Source organism: Vespa velutina, chromosome 11, assembly GCF_912470025.1.
Source record: "Vespa velutina chromosome 11, iVesVel2.1, whole genome shotgun sequence".
NCBI lineage: Eukaryota > Metazoa > Arthropoda > Insecta > Hymenoptera > Vespidae > Vespa > Vespa velutina.
In genome coordinates this window covers 4757192-4784834 of record NC_062198.1, presented here as the reverse complement: position 1 = coordinate 4784834, position 27643 = coordinate 4757192, and the positions used below count along the sequence as shown (strand labels likewise).

The 27643-nt window shown below is 33.5% G+C and overlaps 2 protein-coding genes and 2 long non-coding RNA genes across 13 annotated transcripts; 2 read left to right on the top strand and 2 right to left on the bottom strand.

The window, feature by feature from the left end:
• Positions 1-10253: 10253 nt before the first annotated feature.
• LOC124952844 lies at positions 10254-12277 on the top strand. The gene is made up of 3 exons (XR_007102039.1): positions 10254-11275; positions 11513-11985; positions 12089-12277. It is a non-coding gene; the product is annotated as an uncharacterized LOC124952844 (long non-coding RNA).
• On the bottom strand, positions 11323-20283 carry LOC124952835 (sodium-coupled monocarboxylate transporter 2-like). Of its 7 annotated transcripts, none has more exons than XM_047503321.1 (16): positions 17341-18564; positions 16449-16890; positions 15270-15460; positions 14913-15072; positions 14776-14841; positions 14647-14698; positions 14336-14403; positions 13371-13525; positions 13120-13260; positions 12799-13023; positions 12531-12714; positions 12334-12420; positions 12085-12254; positions 11852-12010; positions 11645-11771; positions 11323-11558 (listed from the first exon to the last, which is right to left on the bottom strand). In XM_047503321.1, exons 2-16 carry the CDS (start codon positions 16449-16451, stop codon positions 11526-11528), a joined length of 1821 nt encoding a protein of 606 aa, XP_047359277.1. In that variant the 5' UTR covers positions 16452-16890; positions 17341-18564; the 3' UTR covers positions 11323-11525. The 7 variants fall into 7 exon arrangements, with proteins under 7 accessions (XP_047359277.1, XP_047359279.1, XP_047359280.1 ...); XM_047503323.1 differs by having other exon boundaries at positions 16449-16565; XM_047503324.1 differs by lacking the exons at positions 16449-16890; positions 17341-18564 and adding an exon at positions 20149-20283.
• On the top strand, positions 16512-24698 carry LOC124952843. Its single transcript, XR_007102038.1, has 4 exons — positions 16512-16681; positions 17417-17714; positions 23537-23623; positions 23732-24698. It is a non-coding gene; the product is annotated as an uncharacterized LOC124952843 (long non-coding RNA).
• LOC124952833 (endoplasmic reticulum transmembrane helix translocase) lies at positions 18902-26530 on the bottom strand. 4 transcript variants are annotated; one of them, XM_047503316.1, is made up of 19 exons: positions 25981-26530; positions 25409-25674; positions 25089-25317; positions 24874-25027; positions 24642-24794; positions 24393-24575; positions 24167-24304; positions 23959-24079; positions 23726-23880; positions 23481-23656; positions 23160-23399; positions 22843-23061; positions 22580-22769; positions 22226-22495; positions 21983-22135; positions 21799-21826; positions 21546-21717; positions 21282-21425; positions 18902-21223 (listed from the first exon to the last, which is right to left on the bottom strand). In XM_047503316.1, the coding sequence occupies exons 1-19, from the start codon at positions 26266-26268 to the stop codon at positions 21116-21118; spliced, it is 3387 nt and encodes a 1128-aa protein (XP_047359272.1). In that variant the 5' UTR covers positions 26269-26530; the 3' UTR covers positions 18902-21115. The 4 variants fall into 4 exon arrangements, with proteins under 4 accessions (XP_047359272.1, XP_047359271.1, XP_047359270.1 ...); XM_047503315.1 differs by having other exon boundaries at positions 18902-19613; positions 21080-21223; positions 21799-22135; positions 25981-26529; XM_047503314.1 differs by having other exon boundaries at positions 21799-22135; positions 25981-26529.
• Positions 26531-27643: the final 1113 nt, after the last annotated feature.

Below are 27643 nucleotides of genomic sequence, written 5' to 3'. Positions count from 1 at the left end.
GGGTGCTCAAAATCAAACATTTCGCTTTTCCCAATATTTAAAGAAGACAATACGACCATTAAAAAGAAAGGAAGGAATGCAGAACGAAGATAAAATGATTGGACACATTTGTGAAAGGGGTTACGTTTTACATATGCATGTACACAGCGTAAAAATATGATATACAATATCATATATTTCTTCGTTTTATAAATTCCTGTAGATACGATACCTATAAGCTAAAAATTTTCATAATTTCATGTTTACTGAAGCTTCCGATAGAATACTTAAAATTATTTTTTTGTTTGCAACGTTACAATCCAAATTTTAGTATTTTATATTCATTATTCCGAATTTATTGTTCAATATTTCTTATTTTTTCAGAGCTATATAATCAAATAATTCCCGACCAATATTACTGAAAATAGAGGAAACAAACTTTATCTTCGATTTATATTTCAAAAATATTTACACATATACAGATACATACTTCGTGAATTTCGTTGAGATAAAAGTAGAGAAGAGGAAGAGAAAGCAGGATTGAGGGAGAGAAGAGGAGGGAGTGAAAATGCGTCGATTTCGAGAGGGATCAACGCGAAATCGTCTGCCCTCTTTTTCCCGTAAACACTTGAACGAGGTCGGATGGTTACGTCGATCGCACTCGACAATCGCAATTATCCGGCAGGTAACGATTTCCCGGAGGGGCCGCCGCTAATTAATATAACCAGCGACGATTCGTTCGCGATTGACAGGAAAATGCACGATGAGAAAGAAAGAAGCAGAGGAGAAATGGGAGGAGGGGAAGTAGGAGAGAGAGAGAGAGATAATAGAAAGGGTTGAAAAAGAGAGAAAGAGAGAGATATGGTTCTGTGACCATGGTTGGCAACACAACAACGAAACCAGAGAGTAAAAGAGAGAGAGAGAGAGAGAGAGAGAGAGAGAGAGTGAAGAGGAGTGGAAGTGGAGGGACAGAGGGCCGCAATTTGTCAGGTGACAGCCAAGAGACTGGAATAAATGGACAATTACACAAATACAATGTTTGACGTCATTTCAATGACGCGAGAGACACCTGTGATTGATTGTTAATTGCCTCGGTTTGTTACCCCGACCAAGCCCGGTTGGGAGTTCGGCGAGTTAGCATCCGGGGTGGGTGGAGGCTGGTGATGCCGGTGGTGTCCGCTGGATACGAATAATTTAATTGAACCGATCGATGCGCAGAATGTTTTCACTACTCTTTATCTACTTTTCGACAGAGGCCTCTCATTTTCTCCACGGTTCTTCTTTATTTCTTATGAATTTTTACTTGTATATTGATTTACCTACTTCAAATCTTATCTTACCGTTCACTCTGTTAGATTAATAACACATTTACTAATCTTGCTTATCGATTTATTGATAGTATGCGGTTCATTTTCCCATTTACTCAGCAATATAGTCCGTTAATTATCCCTGAAATTGAAGGATAATTAGCGATTATAGCGAGGTAAGACGTGGAACCGTGAAGTGGTAATAGTGATGGTAAATCTCTTGTCTCGTCCTTTGGTAAATCGAACACGACGCGAAATCGGGTTCTGTTGATGAGCAGTAGGTCAGGGTTCCTATGTATTGGTGTTTGATTGAGACCTCACTCAAGCGTGTATGTTGACTGATAGCCCCATTAACACGTTTGCCACGCTATCTATATTTACCAGCGTGTATTGTAATATGCAAGAATCACGTGTGGACTATGCGGATAAGTTAAAACCCCTCTATGCTTTCTGTTATCTCATTGAAAAGTAAAAGTTCCTTTTTATAATACCATCTTTGCAATATTGATTTGGTTTATCGATGAATTTCAATATGAAAATGAAGAATATATAGAATATCTCGAAGAAGTTTGATTAAGTTTCACAAACATATCCGTACTAAAACCCGACCTTTCACCTTGCTCACCATGTATTCGGCGATGACCGTCAGCGAAGGTTACCTATTCGAGGAAAATTTTCGCCCTCAGAGACACGGGACATTCGTCCGGGGGCTGAGTTGTCCCGTATGCAAATTCGTTTTATTGTCGCAGCATAGAGAGCGAGAACGAGAGAGAAAATGAGAGAGAGACAGAGAGTCGGCCAGACGTGGACCCGTGTAAACGGCCATCTTCGCTACCCGCCTTAATTTCATTAATGCCCCGCTGCCCCCCAACCACCCTCTTCTCCACTTTAATTACTGCCAATTGCCCTTGCCGCACGCGAATTATGTCATTTCCACATGAGCAGCATTTTAGCGAAATTTTCGCAAGGTAGTTAGAAACGAGACGACTGCAGTCGTTCTCTCTTTTCCTCTCTCTCTCTCTCTCTCTCTCTCTCTCTCTTTCTCTCTCTTTCTCCCTCCCTTCACGTCTAGCTCGTCGTAGTGCAGCGCTTAATAAGGGAATAATTAATTAACTGCACTCCTGTACTTCGTTTTTGCAGTTCAACCTTTTGCCGGAAAATAAAATGTACCATGTATACTCGGGATCTAGTAATGAAACGCTATGTGCATATTCCTTTGTTTTGCTCCAGTCGAATATAGCCCCTACTACGAATTTAATTTTCCAAATTATATCTTGACGACCGGTTCGATAACGGCTTCAAGTATTCGTCTCAGAGATCTCTCTCAAAATTGTATTTGAAAATACTTATAAATATTATATCTATATATGTGCGTTCCCGCATGATCAAAAATTCTCGTCATTTCACAATTTTCTTGGCTGAACGTTGCATGCTCGAATTTCCCGCGTCGCGAGTATTTCTATTTTCGAACAACGTCATTACATCCGGCTAACAAGGCGTTGTTCTCGTGGCCTACGCATGGATGGAAACTTTTTTTTGGGAACTTTTTTCATCCACCGTAGCCTTCACAGCTACGCTACAAATCAGTCCTGTCGGACTTGCGCTCGGACTAGCGAAATACAACACGCTGCGAAGTAATATCGCTAATTGAGAAAAATAACCCAGGTGCGATAACATGCTTCCGCGCTGATACCTACAACGACGACGACAACCCAACAACAAGAGTTGTCTTATACTTACGTCAAAAATCTTCGCGATTTCCATGTATTCTTAATCATTTTATTTCTCAACCAATCTAGTAATATTTCCAATTTCTTGCTTAATTAGGCCATATCCAATTTAATCCTGAAACAATTGCGCCATACTATTTGAAAGAGGGAAAAAGTGTGGATGCTGGAAGCATTAAATTTTCATGGACCTTCGCCTTGCAGCAGTTAGGATGTCGAAATGTCGTTGCTTGCTGACCGACCCGAGGGTAAGTACCAACTAACCTTCGCAAGGCTAAAAGGTCGGAAAGCTCGCGCGAGCTCATGCTTTGAGCTCATCTAATAACCTGAATGAAAGAGAGGGGCTGCTTTGTTGGATCTAAAAATAACAATATATAATTGAATCAACGACTGACATGGCCGTACCTTTCTCTATACACTTTTTTAATACAACACTCTTCCGTGCACTTTTTCTGCTTCTATATTACTTCCTTTTGACAGTCTCCTTGTAATAAAATTAATACTGAAATCTTATGAATACTAAACAGAATATTATTTAAAAAAATAATATTAAATGTGATTGTTAACTTTTAAAAGAAAATATTTCTTTCGATCGATAAAATAATGGTGGAGCAGAAATGATTTCACGAGAAGTTTAAATGAGAAGGTAAAGAAGAGTAGCGGAAGAAAGATAGAGGAGATGATTCGTCTAAATAGGCAACATAACGCGGGAAAAGTTTGAAGACAGTTCTTGAAGACTGTATCCATCGTCGTCGTCGTCGTCGTCCTCGTCCTCGTCCTCGTCTTCGTCCTAGCCGATCCATTAGTGTAATTGCAATTTATTTAGTAATTACTTTAATTAGTGAGCACCTAGCCGGTGCTTCAAGATTCCGCGGGAGAGTTGCATCGAGAACAGCAAGAGAAGAAGGGAAAGAGAGAGAGAGAAAGAGAGAGAGAGAGAGAGAGAGAGAGAAAGAGAGAGAAAGAGAGATAGTGGGAAAGGTAGAAAGGAGAAACGAAGGGAACTAAGAGGGGTAAAACGAGGAATGGAAACGTCTTTGCATCTCTAAATGCAGAAAGAGAGAGAGAGAGAGAGGTGAAATGAAGGAGACAAACGGAATTAATTAATGAATTAGCCTTAAGGGATAGGCGTAAAAACAAGTGGAAATCGGGTTGAAACGGGCTGAACGCGACCGATTAAAGTAAGTGGGGACCAAGGAACGTAAGTAAAACGAGTAACTAAGTAAGTGACGACTAACAGCCACCCTTAGTCCTTTCAATGTTAAAGCTGTGGGAGAAATGGTGCCGAGCGTAAACCGTGTCCGAGAATGAAAATTAATGGCAACTTCCCAAATCCTTTTTCAGTCGGGTCGCCGTTTAAATGCCTAACAGGAGCTGATTCGATGCAAATTAATCGAACGTAACTCGCGAGATATGTTCCATTCGTAAAAGCATCCAATTCAAATGGGGTTACTATGGTATTCTCGATAGATTTTTATCGCGGTTCTTTATTCCGTTTCACGTTCTTGGTGAAAAGAGATGAGGATCTATGAAATCATAAATAACAATATCATGAAATTATATTATCACAAAATACATTTCGAGATTGAGCCCTCAAACCCTTTTTGCTAGAGATTCTCCAAATCCCTCAGTCTTTAATCCCTGTCTCAGCTCTCATCTAAGGTAGGTACTCACGACGCGAGGAAGTGATAAGCGATGTAAATTTTCTTGCGGGTTACCATTTCGCTAACCGCGGATTGGTATGGAATAGTTCGCGAGTTGAATGAACTAGGCTTGCTACATGCCTGGCTGATGTATCTTCAGGAAATCCGTACAGCTCATGAGACACCGTCTTGTTTGTCTTGCGTTTTAGGTGACTCGAATACTGTGCTTACATTTCCACGTTGAAGACCGAGACCTCTCGGCTTAAGGATTTGATTCCACATATAAATATTAATGCGTATCTCTTTAACGACCTGCTGCTTCTTCAATACATTTGTAAACGGCTGATTAAACTGCGACGATAATTAATTTTATTCATATTTCTTATCCAATATTTTTCTTTTATCATATCAATGTTATCCTTCTTATTTTATTCTATAATGAAAATATCAATGTCACAACAATATCAAATATTTCCTTATTGTTATACATATGTATTTCTGTACTCAAATCGCGAGATCTTTGTTCACATGCTGCGAAAAGCAGAGCTAGCAGTTTCTATACGTAAGAGAAAAGGACGAAGGCGTACGTGAAAGCTGGTCGATAACACGACGAGCTAGCTAGTGGAGGTGGAAACGGCGGCTTCGTGACGAGGCTGCGACATCGGGATTGTGATTAGGGGCCGGTCGGCAAACAATGCCTAATTACATAATTATTGTGCCCGGGCCCGTAATTAAGACACATTACTCCTCTCAGCTGGTAATTCATTACGCTTAATGTCTTCCCTCGGTCTGCCTGCCGTTTCATCGCGGATGACAGTCGCGACGGTTCCAGCTAAATACCGTTACCGTGAAATATTACCGACTGGTACCTTAGTTGGAATCACTCTTCGAGAAGAAAGACGATTGCTATTTGTTGATTTTACTTCGTCTAATTTTACTATACTATATACGTTGATATTAATAAGTCTCAAATTAATTGTAACTTGTGCTATAATTTTGGAATAAAAAATTTTACAACAGTTATGATAGTATTACGTATGCAATATGAAAATTGAGTGGTTCATACCTGGTTGATGATAATTTAAATATTTATAAGAAAATATAATAGAATAGATCATCAAATTACAAAATTTGTCATAAAAAAAAAAAACGTAAAGGTTTGAAAGAGATAGACCTGAAAGTAGTCTACTAATGCTGAAGTCTAAAAGTAGACCTGAAAGACTACCAAATGCATCAGCATTTACATGCATATGAAAAACACAAGGAAAATCAGGAAAATAGAGAAAACGGTAAAAGAGGAAAAGAGTGAGAAACTCATATACATTATCCAGTGAAAAAAAGATTGTTCATATGCAAGCTCTTCACACGAAGGAAAGAGGTTCCTACAAATGAAAATTCCTGAAAAAAACAGCTTGCCTTTTATTACAGAAACTGATACATGCGACACTGAAGAATAATATAAGTAAAAGAGGAGGAAGAAGAGGTAGAAGAGGTAGAAAAGAGGTGTAGAATACAAGAGAACCGATATTGTACTACTACTTTTATTTAGCTAACGTTCGAATATGAAGGGGTTCGGAGTAACGCCATCGTTTCCCATGGGAGTCTCCCTCATTGAAATCTAGACGAAGAGAGTCGCTTTATGACTCTTCAGTTTTCTGGTAATCTCGAAATGCTTGAAATACTTGCGAGAGGCTAAAAAGGAAAAAAGAAAGTAGCAGAAAAAAAGATAAATAAATAAAGGTGATGTGACACGAGCATCAGGATTCCCGAAGGATTAGCCGAAGAATATTGATTGGTATAATTCGTAGTGTTTTGCATTCTCGTTTGGGAAGAATTTCCTTTTTTCGCACACGACATTTTCTATCTTCGTTTTTTCACCAGTCTTTTCTTTTTCTATGTAACAATAATTCATATTTTTTATAGTCTTCGTTATCTCATTTTACATATCTGATGATGTTATTCGCTATACGGTGATAATTATTCTGATGCATTGCTGGTTGATTAATTGCCTACCTTAAGAACTGTGGTATAAAATTTTTAACGATTACGAGTTAACTTTATTACACAATACGCAGATATATATCGCAAACTTACTGACACGAAAGAAAGATAAATTAAGGTGTATTTTTTATATATGTCCACAATTACGTTCATCCATCACACAAATTATCTTGAAATTGTTATATTCTCAAATATTATATAAATCATTTCTGTGGATTCAGGAATTCAATTAATATTATCCAGGATGATGATATCCCTGTTACTATTCAATTAATATTACCTCCATCTCTTCCCCCTTCCCATACTCCAACGTTTCCTCTCACTTTGATCGCAAAATTTTGTAATACCAAATATTAAACGAAAACACAATTTGCGGGAAATATATGAGCATATTCGTTTGATTATCGTACCGTGAATTGCGTGTCAACAAAACTTACATTTTCAATCAAAATTGCGTTCTAATTATAAGCGTATCTATTTGTATTGACCATTGAAGTCGAGAACGATACGCGCCACGAATTTTCAAGTTCTGCGAACGAATCTCGTTCGCACTCTACCACCCACCATCTCCTTACTCCTTAAGTAGCTAACTTCTCTAAGTTAACAACGAAGAAATAGGATTTCGTTTATTATTTTTGTCATGATAATTCGGACTATTCTATCATTAGTGAATATTTCATTGATATTATGAATCAATAGAAAAATTTTTTAAATAATTCGACATGTTATATTGATTGAACTGTGAAATAGCTTCGGTGGCGCCAACGCACGGTACGATAACGAGTTAAAATACGAGATGTAGTATTCCCTTGAGGATTAGCTTTTTAAATGAAGTGTTGCAAATTGGAACAGAATAGGTCAATACTGTAATTCTAAAATAATTGAATCTTAACTGATTATTAGTATTGATAAAATTTCTACGCTGTCATAATTCAGATCTAAGATGAAATGTTGACACAAATCACTCAATAAAATAATAACATCAGTTCTGTATCTCTTAAAAAAAAATGTTAGATCAATCATCCGCAATCCTATATAATAAGATATTATAGTTTTATCGTGTCTCGTGATAGTAAATGTCATAATAATGAATTCGTCCTAATACTTTGTACAATCATTGAAAGCTTTCTGGTTCGGCGCGCATAGACCGCCGTCACTTATAGCGTATTGACATCTCGTAAGCCGAAGCTTTCTGGGGTCCTTCTCGTGTCCAAACAAGACGACGATGCACCTTGGGAATTGGAAGTCCTCGTTTGCACGAATTCGCAAATATAGCCAGGGGTATCGGAGCCAACCGAACCGAAGAATTGATAAATTAGTTATTCCGTTAGTCGCTCGAGTCCCTCTCTTAGCCCCTCAACCCTCTCCTGAGTCTCGTGCACACCACCACATTTGATCTGAGGTTACCGGATAATCACGCTTGTTTGCATCTGGTTCGACTCCTTCGACTCCTAAATCGCAAATTTGTGAATCGTATGTAGAATACATGATTAGAGTATTTTAAAAAAAACATATAAGGTAAAAATTGAATTAACGAAGTTTAATATTCAATATTTATTACTTACTAAATAATCCACACATACGTAAACGCACTTTCTTCGTGAGGTTATACGCTGCAGTGCAAGCAAGAATTACAAATATTCTCGTTTACTTACCGCGCAAAGGATAATCCGAATCTCAAAGATACCTACCTTCGGCGCGAAGCCAATTAATTCCCAAAAGAATTCGATTCGTACTGTATGATAATTCCAAGATAGTGCGACGATAGTACGAGATTAGGAAAATACAATATTTGCCCGACGATTTCTATCTCTAATAGGGTGTATCAAGATTATTTCCTTCGCAGCTGTGGCCTCCGTTCAACAAGGCCAAAGCAATTACATTGGAAAATATTTCTTTAATCTTTTCATCAATTTCTAATAAGTATGTTGTAATAAAAAAGATTCAAAAGTTTGAGAAATTTTCAGCCATTCTCATAAAATCGAATTATTTTTGAAAATTCATATTTGAACATTTACACCAGGACAGGAGATCAGTAACAGCAATAAGACCACAAGATTTCTCGACAAGATCTTCAAAAACTGTCTCTATCTATCTACAGATACATATTAGATCGACTCGAACCTGACCCGTTCTATAACCATACGAGATCCTACATAATGTCGCTTCGAATTCAAGATTTTTGTGGCTGCTAACCCGTTGGCTTTGGTCCGCTAACGTATTTGCAAGATCCGCCGCGTTGATGGACATATAATGCGACGTGTGATTGTAGGCCCGCCAATCGCGGCCGATTGTGCCTCTGAAGGCCCGCTAACTATCTCAAACTAGCCCCATTCAAGCTTCACGACCTCACTCTATCCACATCTCGCTCTATATCCTCCATCTCTCTCTCTCTCTCTCTCTCTCTCTCTCTCCCTCTCTCTCTCTCTCTTTCTCTCACCTAGCTATCTTTCACTCTTTCCATCTATATCGTTCTCCTCGTTTGCCTCCTCTCTTTCCCCCTCTTTCACTGACATACACGTGCACACATATACCAACACATTGATGTGCACACACATACGTATACGTAGAAAGGTAGAGAGACACAATCACGCGCGGTGGTTACGTAGGTACGCTTCTCCACGCGACGTACCATTCGTCTCGGTTCGAATCCTCGGCCCTATATAGGTATCCAACGCACGTTCTACGTGGAAATTTCAAATCTATCACCGACCCAGACGAATGCAAATCGCGCATGAAGCGCGCTTAATAAAGCTTCGCACGCAGCCTCCGCAAGTCGCAATTTTCTTTCCAACGTGTGCTGCCATGCTCGTGCTCGTGCGCTCGCGCGCGCACTCACGAAAGCTTTTAATGAAACGCTCACGTAATGCGCTCTACTACCGGCCTTTCGAGCGTTTTCGTCGACCTACGAGAGAAAGGTTCCGCCGTTACTCATTATAATTATGAGACGTTTTTAATATGGTTCAACCCCTCGAGGAAGAAAAGTGAAAGAGAAAGAAAGAGAAAAAGAAGATATGGGAAAATCGATTTTTGGAAAATTCCGATATACCTACTACTCTCTTTTGGCTGTTCTTCTTTAGAATTGTGTCTCATAGATTTTTGATCGTCATTTACATCAGAGATAAGGAACGAAAAGTCTTAATAACACTAATCTTGTCTAGCAATGATCTTTTAGAAAATATCAATAATTTTAATGAAACATGATAGGTCCTGTATCACGTTGGTATTTTAAGATATGTATATCGGAAAATTGACGTAATCGTTTGATTTACAGATCGGCGAATGCACTTTGATGCAAAACGTTTTCGACGCGGTCAATATTATCCGAATAGATAAGCCACTAGTCGCAAAGAGAGAGAGAGAGAGAAAGAGAGAGAGAGAGAGAGAGCGAGAGAGATCTGTGGTAAGAGTGAGTGCAGATAGAGTAGTCGATACCTAAGCGTAGTGGATGGAACCTGACGCGCTCAGACAAATTGGACGAACGTCAAATCTAAGTCGTACCATCGGAGGGTATCGATCGGACCCTTCCCAGTGAGAACCGTATTCTCAGTCACTTCTCTCTGAGAAATATTGACTCGTCCAAGTGAGAGCTTTCAATATGATTAAACGCAGAACACATAAAATCCGGTATATGGGGTGTCTCTGAATAGTGTACATTAATTTTCGAAGAACTTGAAGAAAATCGATGCATATTTCTAATATCAGTACCTTCTGATCTATCGGTTTATTTAAAATGAAAAGTCCGCGTTTAGATTTGATTTGTATCAATGATAAACTCAATAATTATCTGATAAGATCAGATAAATAGTTACAATTGAACACAAAAATTTAAAGAAAAGAACAAAATGAAAAGATAAGACCGAGTACTTGATTACTTCATTCCCAGAAACGGATAATGTCACATTGCCGATTTCGCACCTTCCACCATCGTTAAACAAGCTTCGCCAACAACGCGATCCGAGCAAACTCGTGGCAAAAACTGGCGAAGCGTGTTGAGTGAAGGTACACGATCGGTGGTGCGAACAATATCGAACCTGACGGCGCCGCTTTTGACCGACCGCATTTCGGGTCGGCGAAAATTGAATTTCCAACGTCAGGGAGGTGTGTAGAGGGGTAGAAAACGAGAGAGAGAGAGAGAGAAAGAGAGAGGAAGGTTCATGTAGGTGAACGAAGAGAGCGGCCGGTTATTTGCGTGGCCTTAATAAGGACGTTTGACGGCGTTGGCTTTCCCTTAACAAGCCGGCTAATATCCTGGGGCCTTGCCTCTCCCATCGTCATCGTCGTCCGAATCTTCTCTCTCTCTCTCTCTCTCTCATCTTTCACATGGTAGCTACCGTCGGGAATCACCAAAGCTTGAAAACCGAATAAACTCAGTTAGAGAACTCGGTGTGAAGCGAGTGGACCGCTCGACCAGGAACACGCTACTTGACAGGACGAGTCCTTAGCTCTTTGGCTATGTTGCTATTCCTCTATAGGAGGAACCATCCCTCCTACATGCTACTCTTCGTCGTGTTCTTAACGCACTCCCTAGTACGTTAAACTTAAGTTTACTGAACTTATCTTTCGAAGAGATAAATCGACTTATTCTTAAATCTTGAACTGATTCCACAAAATTTAGGTTAGTTCGAAATAAAGTCCGAATGTTCAAATGAAAAGAAAACGTAATGATGGTGTATAAATTATTTACGAACATATAAAAATATATTTTTCCTTCGTTTCACACTTCGTTCTCTTTTTATAACATTATATACCCACTATGTTAGTGCGTCATTAAGGTTCTAACATTACATTTACATTCTACGTAATAAAAAATTAAAAAATCAATATAAGCAATATTTTCTATACATTTTTACAGCATTTCGATATAGTCAAGAAACTGCTACGTCATTTTGATTCTCTTTCTGAAAGCAATTCAAAATTAAATCCCAAATAATGCATATTTAAAGAAAAAAAAAATCTTTGAAGCTATGTTACAAAATAATTATACCTTTTTGGACGTATCACTACGTTTGGATTTGTTCGGTAGATTGTTTAACAAAAGATTTACCGAAGATTGAGGTTCAGTCGTTGATCGATACCATTCCTCGTTCTGATATTTTGGATAAGGTAACCACCTAAAGATTAAGACAAATATTAAGTATGAATCATATCATATTACCAAATAATTATGAAATATTTGTAAAAATATAAATACCTATGTATTACCGGAGACAGCAACTTTCTATCTATATAAGAAGGATCCTTTGGTCCCGTCAACCAAGTGACTATTCCTCCAACTACAATTACTATAAGCGTACCCAATCCGGAAAACCAATGATAGGACAATAGGTAAAGAGCAAACACATCTTCTTCGCTGAAAATAGAAAATATAATTACAAGTAAATATTCGTAATAAAAAAAATTTCTTAATTATTTGAATTTATTTACTTAGGATGAACAAATTGATTTAGAAAAGTTTGACTTATATTTCCTGGACACTGAGCGAGTGGTACCGGAAGCTTCTTAGGTACTATGACACCGGCACTGATCGATATATTTGCTCCGAAACATGCCCAACCAGCTATTAAAAATCCCACAACAGCACCTACGAATGCACCCTAAAAGTAAGAAAATTAAAACGCTGCATCACATATACTTTTTCAAAATAACAAATAGTCATTTTAATTAATTTATTACCTGAGAATTAGTCCATGGAAAAAGCATTCCAAGAGTGAAAACTCCAAAGGAAATTCCTGCGGCAATTGCGGCTAAACTGTTCGTAACCTACACAAATATCAATATTATTAATACAAAAAGAAAAATTATCTCCAAATCAATACTTTTTCTATATATCTTATTTAAAACATCCAATCAGAAAATTATTGTATACCGACCACTAAAATGCCTCCCAATGTTTCGATGAAAAAGACAAAAGCCAACGCGAATAAACCAAGAAAGATAATTATACTTTTAACTAAAATCGTTGAACAACGTTCGCTCGGTTGTAGACCAAAGCAACTCTTCACGAAGTCTTCTAAAAGAACTACGGAAGTGGAATTGAATCCTACTGATAGAGAGCTGAAACAAATATGTTAAAGATATATCAATTAAAAAATACACACTATATGATTGATATTTATGCAAAATTTCAATTTTAAATACCTAAGGGCAGCCCCAAAAATACCAGCAATGAAAAGACCAGGTATACCGTGCAAATAACCAGCAGCTTGCATTACGAAAGCTGGAAGTAGTTGATCATCGGCCGTAATTAAACCAGTTGCTCTTGGATCGCATTTTGGTGGTGACCACCAAGCTAAAAGAACCAATCCACACCAGCAACATAGCGAAATAAAAATAATTATGCCAATAATAGATATCCCTATAGCTCTGCAAACATACATATATTTACATTTCATTTCATTTCGATAAAACTGAATTGCAATATGATCAATCAAAAAAGATCTCACTGGTATACTCACTTACAATTTAGATGTCTTCATAGTTCTCAATGATATATACCGTTGGACCATCGTTTGATTTACGGCGATATACGCCGTAGAATAGAGCCAAGAACCAATTAGAACACTCCAGACAGTGTGTCTTGTGTACGGAGAAGAATCGAAGCTAATAAATTGAAAAAGGAAATATATGGAAATTCTTTAGTCTGATCACTGTACACTATTGTAAAAAGATAAAAAAAAAAAAAAAAAAGAAAAAAGAAAAATTGAATTTACTTAAAAAATTCTATTCTATTAGCTTCTCGCGCCTTCTGCCATATTTCGGATGGACCGCCGGCTTCCCAAGTGCCTAACACAGTCACGATGATCATGGCTAGGATCATTATTATAACTTGAAGCATATCAGTCCAAACTACTGCTTTTAAGCCACCCTAAACAAAAAAAAAGACAAAGAATTGTTGATATGATCATGTGATCGGTTGTCGTAGCGATCTAAACGATCAAAGGAATCACTCGTTCGCGATAAATTCTCATTAATATCTCCGTCGAACAAATTGCTTGGATAATTACGCAGGCCTTCGTAGGTAGGTAGCCGCTATTAATCACTTCAAGGCTGGCTTTGTGATCTGCTACTACCGACCAACAAGCGCACACCACTCGACGCCATTGTTTCAACGAGCCATTGTCGACCTTTTCAGTTTCCGTCCATAAACATTTCGCCCGTGCTCGCACGAGATTCTTCGCGGCATTGTCCACCGAAAATTGTTTCCTCCGGGGCCCTTTCCTCATCCCTCTCCCTTTCATCCTCATTCATTCTCTCACTCTGTCTCTTCTCTTTCTCTTTCTACCCTCGGCAGGTCGAAGGAACTCGAACCACGCAAACGAGAATTCGCTGACGAAGAAGACTATCCTCCTAAACTAGCTCGGTCCCTTATGGTTATTACAACTTAACAGGAAGCTATACACCGGAAGCGTTAGAAAGAAAATTTTGACAACGTTATAACTCACGTGATGACACGTCGTTCCTCGACGTTTTCACAAACGTGTAATTGAAAATGGAAATAATGAAAAAGTCTATTGATCTATTGATACTGATTTAATTAATCATGCAAAATACTATCAAAGTCATAGGATGGTAGTAAGAGACTTAAATAAGACAGATTTATAACAATTCCATTCTTGATGCCATTAATATTATATATAAATTCTTTATGATATTTAAAAATTGAAAGATAACTTACAAGAACCGTGTAAAAGACGCACACTCCGCATAAAATGGCGCCGATGAGATGCGTGTTGATATCACTTACTAGAATAACAAAATGATGAAATGTTTATTAAGTTACATTATATAAATTGCAATGAATGCTGCAGAAATGATATGGTATTTAATGAATAAATATTTTTAAAAGCCGATCATTTGTATATGAAATGAAATTATACTAAGAATATTATGATCAAAACAATTAACTATTGAATGCGTACATTTTTTAATATTTTGAAGATAAATAATAACTTAATTTAACTATCAAAGAAATATTTGTGAAATTACCTTGATTTAATGCCAACGCAGGCACGTAAACTACTATCGATTGGTAAAGAACCTAAAATATGTTTTTAATGAAAAGAAAAAAAAAACAAAGGAAGTACAACAAAATATTTATAGAAAAGATATACTTACTGCATCGAAAACGAATATCAGTGATATTAAAATTCTAACGCCCTTGTTAAATCTTATTTCCAGATACTAAAAAAAGGATAATACAATATTACACGCATTCATATAAATTTACAATGATCTAATATTTAAAGACGTACCTCATATGCCGAGTTTAATTGTAAATTTACAAAGACGGGCAAATAAATGTTTGCAACGACTATTCCGGAAAAAAGTAAAGATATTACAGTGATCCAATATTGTGTACCAAAATTATAAATTTCTGCAGGAGCTCCAACAATTGTTACCCCAGATATGAAACTATAAATTAAAAAAAAAAAAAAAAACTTTATAATAATTCCGATTCTTTTTAATAATATCATCAATCGATCTCGTCGATAAACGTTTTCCTTTTTTAAAAATTGTACATTAAATATGCTTGTAAAATTCATATAAATATATTTAATGATATCGATGATGAAATTATAAATGAATTTCAAAAGAATCAGAACTGTTACCTGGCAATCAGAGATGCAGAAACCGGCCAAAGTCTAAGTTTTCTTCCACCGAGCAAATAATTCTCTACGGAAGATTGTTGTGCACTCTTGTAATGCCAAATGCCAGCGGCAGCGGACATGGTTAGCATAATGGTAAAAACCAGCCAATCAACCCAATGAAAGTGTCCTTTTTCTGAACTATTCACGGACATCTTGAAAAATTGCAAAAAAAAGATAGAGAAAAAAAATATCAATATACATTCAGATCTTTCTTATGACGTCATGAATTTGAATAAATAACTATCGAATCATTAATTTTACCCAGTAGAATAAAATGAATAATGATAAAGGAACAACATAATATTTTCTAATGATTGCGTTCTCATCGGACGGACTTTCTTTTCAATATTAAAATAAGCTGATTAATAAAGTAATCAATATTTCAAGGGGAAAATCGTAAAAATTACTATCATTTGTACAAATAGCACCATACGATTAATGAACTCTATTAGAACGTGAAGAATGACAATGTGAAATGTTAACAAAGCCAAATTGACGATTTTTATGTCGAGTAACGCTTGTGGATTCTACATATATAGGACAATGATTTAATTAAATCATTCTCGCAGTAAAAATGCCCAGATGAAATTCACAATTTACTCTTTCGATTTACAATCCATCAATTGTCACGCTCACATTTTCTAATAGAATATCACCGATTGTTCCTTCTTAAGATTTCTCCCACTTCTATTGCTTCTACATGCGTCATAAAAAAATGTCTAATTTTAGCCTGACCATGATCACTGCAAATTAATAACTTTCAATATATCAGTTAGAAATATTTTTCTTTCAATCGTGAAAATAAAACGACAAGGAGAATATTTCATATATAAATATTCAATTTGAAAATAAAGAAATTGTACAAAAGGTGAAAAAAGTATTACCGATTGTAGTTAAAACGGAAAGCGACACAAAATTTTATTTTATAACAATACGATCCCATTAAATGAAAATAAATAATAATCTCAAATCATATTTTTTTAACAAATATTAATAGTTTTTACGTATAAGTTTGTAACATTCAAATAAAAGGATTAGAGTTTTTTAATCAGGAATAAGATATATAAAATGAATAGAATCATTACCGACTGAAATGATCTATCAATTACGACATGACCATTAGTCGATAAATATACTTACCATTATATTCTATTAATAATACTCGTTATATTTAGAAGATGCAACTCTAATACAATTGAATATATTTGCGGTCAAGCAAACTTTTGTTACTTAAGGATCGTTGAATTTTCGACGATACTGTAATCACAATTTTGCTTTACATCTGAGAATGTTGTTAGTATATTAAGTTTAACGATTTCAAAACGACCTTGATCTACGATCGATAAGCAAATTACTCAGGAAACACGTGTATAGTATGCTATATAGTATACATTTTTTCCAGATAAAATTTATTCTTAGTCCTTTCTTCTTTTTCTTTTTTGATTCGAATATAATTTTACATTATCGAACAATATACGATCCAATTTTTTTGTGTGACCACTTATAGAGTAGTTTTATGGATTCTTCGTATTTACTTATCAAAATATCTTCACATCTTTTCGTTTCTTTTCTTTTTTTTTTTCTTTTTTTTTTTTTTTTTTTTTTTTTTTGAATGATGCGTTCCAGATAGTAAAGTTTATAAGATTCCAGATAATAAAGTTTATAAGATAAAACAAAAAAAAAATGGAAAGTGGCAAGGAATATAATACGTTTAAATTGCTTCTGCAGTCATTAGAACGATATATTTATTGATATATTTATATCGCAGAATATTATGGAACAATAGTCAATCATTATAGGTTCTATTTATCAATTCTATCCTTCATTCTCGAATCAAACGTATCGTAAAGAAATTCACTATTAAATATTACGATAAAAATAATCTATTGAAATAAACAGAATAAAACCAATTACTGATCCATAATAAAATACTTGAAATATTACTTCTGCAATATACATATATTTATCAAACAACATAGAGAGAAAGAGAAAGAGAGAAAGAGAGAGAGAAAGAGAGAAAGATCATTTCTACTTTATCTTATTTACGATCCTTGTATTAAACGATTATAGTAAAATAAACTTCTTATTTCTTTCCTGTGTAAGAATAGACGCGTTTATGGCAGAAGAAACTTAAACACCCATTCACTCGCACATCAAAGATCGATTAAACGAAACGATCACGAGGCAAAGAAATCTTGGTTCACGATGGTTCACGATGGTTCACGTTGGAATGGTTACAACGATCTATCTAGTGATTGCTACTCTCTCGACTCGATCGCGACTGAGTTGCACAATCGAGTCTTCGTCGACATTGATCCTCGCTCGTTTTCTACCAAAGAAAACGAAAAGGCACAACGATGACGATGATAATAAAGATTATCTTTTACTTGCAACTATCGTTGGTTGGTAAGTAATGGATGATTTCGACCAATCAAGAATAATGTTAGGACATCGTAGGAGGAGTATCGCCATAACTATTTATCACTGTCTTTTTCTTATTGTCTTAATTATTTATTAGTTAAAAATATTAACAAAGAACTCGTGATCCTATGGAATAGACGTTTTCTGCAACCATCTAAAGTTGAAACAATAAACTCAATGTATAAATGTCCAATTAAAAATATAACAATTCTTACGTCTTTCCACAGATATTTTATCTTCTTACCACATTTCCACAAATGTTTCATTTCTTGTTTCGTAACTCAATTATGATTATCGAATAGAATTGTGTTATTAACTATAGATATTTATATAGAATGAAATATTAATGTACAAAATTTACTACACGTGACTTTCTTCCTTTTCTTATTTTAATTTAGGATATACGTACTATTATAGTGCGCTCGTTAAACCACCAAACTTATTTTAATATCAATATCTTATTATTTTAATAATAGATTAATAAGAATTCATATTATAAAGAATACAATTAAATCATCTCTTATAAGTCATCAAATAAATTGTATTAAAATTTATGACACACGTTCGACGTTATGATAAATAAAATGTACAATGAATTGAGAGATAGAAGAATCTCATGACCTAAAAATTGGTATGTTACATGTTTCATAGTTACTATGTTATATATTCCAATGGAATTTTACCACAAAGGCAACTAATAATCTTGCATTATTTCGAAATAGTTAAAAACAATAATTTAAAAACATGACCAAAGTATAGATTATTTTTATCATTTTAAAAATAGATTTAAAGTTGATAATAATAAATTTCATGAAAAAGTTATTAAACAAAATCGAGGAATAAAAATTACAATAACGTAAAAGTTTAAAACATTTTTCATAACTTCGACTGAATGATTTTTCTTTACTCACAACAAAGAATACTTTTTATTACAAACCTTTATATTACAATGATATACAAGAAGTGTCGTTCCCAAAGTAATACAACATTAAAAAAAAAAAAAAAAAAAAAAAAAGAAGAAACAAAAGAGGAAAGGAAATATAAGTAAGGATAAGTGTACAATAATATTCGTGTAAGAATAAATTTCAGATTGATAATAAAAATATATCTAAGATTGATGAAGATAAAAAATAACAACAAAATTTCGACAATCTTGAATGAATATGTTGAAATAACTTCAAAACAAAATTTTTAATATCACATATTTTTGATATATTTGCAACCAGCAAATAATTTGTCCATGATGCGATATTTTGTAACACTATCCTTAAGATTGGAATGCAATTGTTACTATATACAATGAAATATATTAACCAGTGCATTCCACAATAGAAATAACAACGTAATACTTCAAAACAATAACTTCTAAAGTTATTTACATCTCCAATAATTATTCTTTTTCTTTAGTGAAGCGAACGGAATGTGTTCACGTGAAAAATTGCAAACAATATCTAATGGAATTAAAAAAAGTAATTACAGTTCGATAGCTCATTGATTGTGAGATCGAATAATGCACGCTGGTTACTTCAGTTCATTTTATGTAATTATTCTTAAATATTATATTAAATAATTACGATCCAAAATACAGAAACTTTTAATTATATATTAATATATTATAAAATGTCTTGAGTAAAAAAAAAAAAAAAAAAAAAAAAAGTAATATAGCAAGATATACAATACCTGTATCAGGATTGATTTATTTAAAACGCGTAAATGAATTCGAAAAATGATGAGATTATTTTTATGCCATTAAAATGTCTTATTAAATTATTAGGCTACCAACGACGGAATAAAATTTTCATATCTGATGTATGCTACCTCATGTAATATTACTGATTTTTACATATATTCTTCATGACGTTGTTAATCATTTCATTCCGTATTCTTAAACATAAAAATTATTATTAGTTTTTCCATTATGAATATTAAAATTCATAATAGATAATAAAATTATGTTCACAGATCGCATTTCCTTGATTTTACAAAGAAAAAATCGAATTATGCCATTCTCTATTCGCATCGCCTGCGTTTTTTGTTTTGCGCGAATTAAAAGTACATTCGACATATATATATATATATGTATACTAGGGTGTCCCATAAGTTTCTTTCCTTTTTCTAATATGTAATAAATACACAATGTTTACTGTTTAAGATATTATTTATTTTGTTATAAAAGAATCCTTTTGCTCTATTACCTTCTTCCATCTCTCAGGAAGTCTCATAATGCCTTCTTTTCAAAAAATGAACAAAAAATAATCTTGGAGATGCGCTTTTATTTCGCTGATAGATTTAAAGCGCTTATCGCGAAGAGAATTTTTTTAAGAACAGAAAGAAGTAATAATCAGATGGAGCTAGATCTAAGAGAGTATGCAGAATGTGATAAAACATCCCAATCAAACTGTAAAAATTTTTCTCTTACCGCTAATGCAATATGTGATCTCTGTCAGTAAATGCAGAACTCAAACTTCGCAGCGATTAACATGTCCCATCTTAGTTAGGTGATTATGCACTGTTGTTTTGGGAATCCTAATGGCATTCATTATCTCGCACACACTATGTCGCGTATTTTCATCAAGTATGGCCTTGATAAGGTTCGTATCCGTCATTTTGGGGTGGCCGCTGCCGGTCTTCATCTTTCAGATTAAAATTTCCCCCACTAAATTTTTTTAAATCAATTGCGAACGATTGTAATAGTTATAGCATCATCCCCGTATACACGGTACAAATCTCGTCGACAGTATTCTTTACACTATCACCTTTTTTGAAACGATGAAACATAACATGCCGTAAATATCACCTTTCTCTACCCATATTTAACGCTGTGGATAAAAGTTTTAAAAGAGACTGTGGCACGAACGAAACGTATTGTAAAAGAGCTTTGGGACGACTGAAACCGATAACATACGGCTAATAGATCAACCTGCATATTTGCACAAGCAGAACCAGATAAGACTATTCATAACGTGATAAGAAAGAAACTTCTGGGACACCCTAATATATATATATATATATTCGACATATATTATGTATGTATATATATGTATATATTTATGTATGTATACATATATGTATATATATGTGTATATGTATATACGTATGTATGTATGCATATATGTATATATATATATATATATACATATACACACATACATATATATATATCAAAACTTTGACACATACACGTCTTCTCTTCGAACTTACTTATTTTTTAAATCACTACATATATCCATTTAAAAAATAATACGTTTATACTTTAGGTAACATGAGATACTTAATATTTAGTATGTAGACAAATTATCTCAATAAAACAAGACCATTGAGACTTATTTCTCGTGCGTAAAAAGTATTACCTTATAAATTATGATCTTATTCAGAAAATGTTCTCATCACAGTTTATTATGTTTTCCCTCTCCAAAGAGCCATAAACAAGTTCTGTCAGCAATATATGCAAGCACAAAGTCTGCCACAAGTATTTGAACCAAAACTCTTCGAAACTGTAATAATTTTGACATAATTAATATTTGCGGTTTCTGTACTCGTAAAAATACTTACATCATTTGGAAAATCAACAATTTCCAATTGCGAAGCTACGTCTGGTAATATTCCACAAGCTAGTGATAAAACAACAGCAGAACTACCCAAGAGACTGTACAACAATGATTTATTTTGTGCTAGACTCTCCATAAATGGTTGACCCTATAAAATGAACGTTTGCATAATAAAAAAAATAAAATATTTTTATTAAAATTTCAAAATTATTTTTTTAATTTCGCATATTCACGATAAGTGAAATATTTGATATTCTTCGTTAATTACCCGATAATTAATGGCAAAAGTGGATATTTGAAGTGCCATAGCTATTATATAAACAGTGCTATTAATTAAATTGGCCTCAAATGGTTTATCTTCATTATTATTAGAAGAATCAATAGAAATATTTTGATTTACGTCTGCATTGGTAGCAAAAGTTGCTGTTAATTTATCATCCCTGATTATTAAAAATTTATTATTCATAATATAATTAACATATAATCATTATAATTAAACAATATTTAATCGAATTATTTACCTTACAGATAAAAGCGTAGCTTCTTTTACTAAAAACACAAGACAAAAGAAATGTACAGCAAATTGCAGCAAGACTGTTGCAATAGTGTATAGATTAAAAATATTTGGCAGTGGTCTTTGTTTAGATAGAGTTTTCAGTGGTTTTGATCTAGATATAAATAGAAAACAGGATGCTAAAAGAATACCCTGTAAAGTCGCCTGAGCATCACTGAATTTAATACCATCCAAATACAGAACAGATTGACTATAAGCCAGTACTAATGCATTCAAAGCTAGAATTTTAAACATCTGCAATGTTGTAACTAACGTACATCGTCCTTGTTTAATTACATGGCATACTATAACATAAAAATTCACGTTTTAATCAGAGTATCTAATTGTGTGTGTGCGAATATATAACAAAAAATGTTTTTAATGAATTTACTCACTACACTGAATAGAAGACATTTTGCTTGTAAATGGTGCAGCAATAGATGCATCTCCAAGTTTTATGATAACAGATTGTTCCTGTTCTTTAAGGTCTTTCAATATTTTTTGTATTTTTGTTTGCATATTAGATTGTTGTTTCATATTCATCCGGGGTCCATTACTTTTTGGTGTATTTGTTACAGTTGCATTTGTATTTCCACTTGATCCACCCGATAAATTTTCTCGTTTCTCTGATGCTCTTTCAGGTGCACTAGACAAAATTGCAACACCTGAAAAAGATGATTTTATAAAAAATATTATATAATACTCAAAATGCGCTAACAAAACGAATTTTTTTTTTTTTATCAACTTACCCACTTGAGCATGTTTTAATGCACCTACATCATTTGTTCCATCACCACACATCAATGTTGTATATCCCAATGATTGTAAAGAAACAATAATAAACTCTTTCTGTTTTGGCTCACATCGAGCAAATATTACAATATGTGGTAACAACTTTCGTAAAAGATTCATATTATTTTCATTCAAATACGAGAGTCCCTGAATGAATGGAATAAAATCTATATTAAAAGAACAAGAAAAAAATCATTGATTTATTACTAAAGAAAATTACCTCTCCAGTTATACAAAGCGTATGTTCTCTCCAAATTTCGCTGCCTTTTGAATCAACATTTTTATAACTTAAAGATATTCGTGTTTTTCGATCTACACTTTCCCAAAACCATTCATCATCGTTTTTTGTTAAAATTAGAGTAACCGGTTTTTTTGTAAAATGTAATTCACGACTAACGTGACAGGCTGTCAAAGGATTATCTCCAGTAATCATAACTACCTAAATGAAGGATATATGCAAATCAGGATTATATAAATGTTAAAAATGTTATATTGATATTTTTGTAAAGAATGATATTTCTAATCAATTTATCTTACAGAATGAGAAGCGTTGAGGATTTCTTTTATAACTGCCTTAGAGTCTGGTTTAAGCGGACAACTTATAATAACAAATCCAGCAAATAAAAGATTTTTTTCTAAATCTTCCCGAGTAAATTCTCTCAATTCCTGGGCAGATATAGGAGTTGAAAGCTTACGATAACCCAAAGCTAATACTCTTGCACCACGACGAGAAAGAGATAAATACGTTGAATCATAATTATCAGGAATAGAAGATAACTGAAATAATATGTAACTTATATAAAATAAATTATTATATAAAAAGGAACACTTTAATTATAATATTATATAAATTCTAACCATATTCTTTATAGTTTCAGGTGCACCTTTTACTGTAACTATGTAATGATTTTCAGATGAACCTGGTGATGTATATCCTGCGACAACTGACATTCTTTTTAATGCAGATGAGAAATGATGTCTTTGTAAAATCTTTAGTACAGGTGATTTGCCTTTTTTTGGTATTACAGAATCACCTATATGATAACATAAATAGTTTTTTTTTAATAAAAATTATTAAGCGATATTAATATGATATAACATACTTTTAGTGAGGCTCCAATTTACAGCTTTCAGTGTAGCTTTCTCAAGTGGATCTCCGACTATTCCATCGTCCAACTGAACAAGAGAATGGCATGTTGCAAGTACTTGCACACTTTCTAAACGTGCATCTGAGATTGGCATAACATCTGTTTTACCACTAAAATACGTAAAGTATAAGAATCAATAAATTTACTTTTTAATTTGTATAATTACATACTACATAAATTATGCATACTCAATCCCTGCTATCCCTTCGACAACAAGATTATCACTAGTCAAAGTTCCAGTTTTATCGAAACAACAAATTTCAACTTTTCCTGCGAATGGTATTCTAAAAGGTTCTGTACAAAATACTCCTAAAAATAATTTGCATTTTAATATTATGCCTACATGATACATAAATAAGAGATGAAAGTTAAATATTAGTAACATTTTCTAAATACCTAATTTAGATAAAGCTAACAAGGAAGTGTTTACAGCCAATGACAATTCAATGGGTAATTCTGGTGGTACAACGGATGTAAGAATAAGTGTACACTCTAAAAATAACTTGTACTTATTTCTTGTCGGATCCTCACTGCCTAAAAATATTATTAACATAAGTTTTCTCCTGTAAAATAAAAATATCACGTTTGATTATTTTTAATTACAAAATTAGTAGAATTAAACCTTTGATCCAAACATAAGCCGCAGCACCAATTGCAAATATCAGAAGAAATAGAATGAATCCAAATGTTTCAAGATTATTTGCTGTAACACGTTTAACTCCAAATAAGATGGTTCTTAAGAGTTTACCCTGTGATGTTGAAAATCCAGTACGCAAAACATAAGCAACACAGCCATTATCAACAGCTAAAATGTACAAACACAATTTAATTATTCTCTTTTATATTTCAATCGTTGTTTTAAAATGCATACCTCTGAGACCTGACACATTTTTACTGGGTGGTGTATGTTGTACTACTTTTGTTCCTCCAAATAATACATGAAGTTTATCATCGCCTTCTATGTTTAAATCTCTATTTCCATCTATATCATCTATTGGTTCTTTCATTTGAAGAACAGATTCACCTGTAAAAAAAAACAAAATGACTTAATTGATGTAATTGATTTGTAAATATTTAAATTTATAAGATATTACAACAATTACCTGTTAGCATACTTTCATCCACAATACATGGGCCTCTTAATAATAACATATCGCATGGAACTAAATTATCATTTTGTGATCTTGTTATTGAAACAATATCACCGGGAACTAATTGATCAGTGAACATATAACGCCATCTTCTGTTTCTATAAACCTTGAATATTAAATTTACATCATTATAAAATTCATTGATATGGACTATTAATTATACTGACCATTATCATATATGGTTTGTTTCCCATTTTTCGTATTTCAGCCATGTTTCTGAGTTGCTGTTGTACAAGCGTACATTCAAACATAATAAGCATAATAAGAGTGAAAATACTATAATACCAATATTTATCAAGACACCAAAGTGCCACGCAAAATACTTGAAAAACAAAGAATGGTGCTATTGCTCTTTCCTTAAAAAGTTCCCAAAACTCTGGTACAAACATATCCAATCTAAATAAAAATAAAATTATAATATCTTGCTAAATTGATCTTTTTTTTTTTTTACAATATTATTAAAATCATTTTTAAATTATGAACCCACTTATTTTTACCACATTTTTCCTCAGCAGCTGTGACTTCCTTCTCATCAATATATCCCTTCCATTCAGCATAATGTTTAATTGATTGATTGATTGGAAATTGAAGACTTTTAAAACATTTTTCATTTGGCTCCCAATAATATTTCGTTTTTTGAAATACAAACCATGGTTCTTGTTTGTCTGCATGATTTAATTTGACAAGTTCTGAACTTCCATTATTTGGAACAGGCACCACCTTTGCTACCTTTGCTATATATGGATTCTTTTCCTAATATATCAAATTTTCTTTAATTACTACATTAATAAATGTTATATAATTTCTTTGAAACTACTACAAAATATAATATGAAAAGATCGTAAAGACAAATTAAAAAGAATTCCATATATTTCTTTTCGTTAGAATTTAAAAAATCATATCTTCCCGCTTTATTAGTCATGTGACTTCGTATAGCAGAAGACGAAACATTCGTTCGAATGGCAGCCACGACAGTGTACATATTGTTCCGGCTAATTGGATTTTGATAGTAAATAAATAAAGAGAAATGTAATTCACAAATCAACCATGTATACTTACCGAACTGCAATTTAAAAAGGTATGCACATGCACAGACCATTGACAGCACAAGCAGATAAAAATTTGTAGTACACTGATTGCAACGATTCCAATCAGACCTGCTTCGTAATACTCATTGAAACCGTAAACAAATATCCAACTATAAATCCACACTAATTGCAATACTATGAAAGGTAAGACGTAACCATTGAATAATAATTTTCGCGGATTGTGTAGAGTAACAGTTTGTACGAGATCGTCCAGTCGTTGTGATTTGTTGGTCGCCATGATTATGCTACGGCCGAACATAGCATATATCTATGTATTAACGTGAAGTTATATGAAATTCCTTCTTACACGAATCTCGATACTTTTTATAACGGCTGTGCTTTTTTTCGTTAAACATATACAAGAATTCTTATTGTTGAGTAAGAAAGCGAAAAAAAAGGTTACATCCGGTGTGACCACGCCACGGTATGCTAAAAGATCCCCCAGATGGAACAAACTTGTATAAAGAACCAAGATCTTCAGTATTGCTGTCTACCATGACAGGAGGTGCTGTTGTCACTATTAGTCGTGCTGCCTTGTGGTAAAGATTGATACTAGTAAAGACACTAGTGTCGAAATTTGCTGCTTCTAGGGTTACATTCGTATTACGATCTTTTATTTCAACACTCATTCACATCCTACAAATGTCATCAATTCTATAGGTATTTACATATTTATTTCCTGATAGATGCAATTGGTTAAATAGCGTCAAGATGTTTAGGTGATATCAAATAAAATGAATTAAAATATCAATTCTATAGAGTTAATGGCAAGATGTGTATTATAAAGATCAGGTACTAAATGTACGGCGACAAACAATGATTGCAGCTTTGCTTTCATTGAATAAATAATGATATTCAATAGATACTTTTGTACTTTATTTTGTAATTGTACAAAAACATGGTTAGAAAGTATTGCGATTGTTAATAGCAATACATTATTTACAATTCGTGACGAATTTCTTGATATAAAATAATTAATATCTATTAACAGTAGTTAATGGTATATTAAAGAGAATTATTTCAATTCGAAAAAAGCAAGAAAAGCAGTCACCATTTAATGCACGAAAAGCATTTAAGAAAGAACAAATTAATTTTGGACAACAAAATTATATACGTTCAGTGTCATCAAGAGTTGTAATTCTTTTTGTCCACATTAGATACACTTCGTTTTAAGATGGCGCTTAAAGCGCGTTACATCGCATTTATGAAACGAAGCGCATTCTAGAATTGATGAAAGTGCTCTCTAGTGTTATTTTGAGGAAACTTTGGCCAGAACTATGCTACGCCAAGTGGTGCTTTAGAAACACAATAATTAATCTATCAAAAATATATTATAAGGAAATAAAATAAGAAAATATATAATGTATACATAAGGATTAAAAAATGTTACGAAACTTTTTTTTAGATATAACTAGATATAAGTAAGTAATAAAAAAGGAACAATTATTAATACTTTGTAATAAAATAAAAATTTTCGACAAATCGTAGTTTTATATTATATTGAAATTAAATTAGAAATAAGAAGACATTTAAATTATTTATAATTATATTTGAGAAAAATAATAAAACGTTTCATTTTAAATAAATAATAGTTTTCGTTTTTCATTTTTTCATTTCTTCATTTTTTTTTCAAA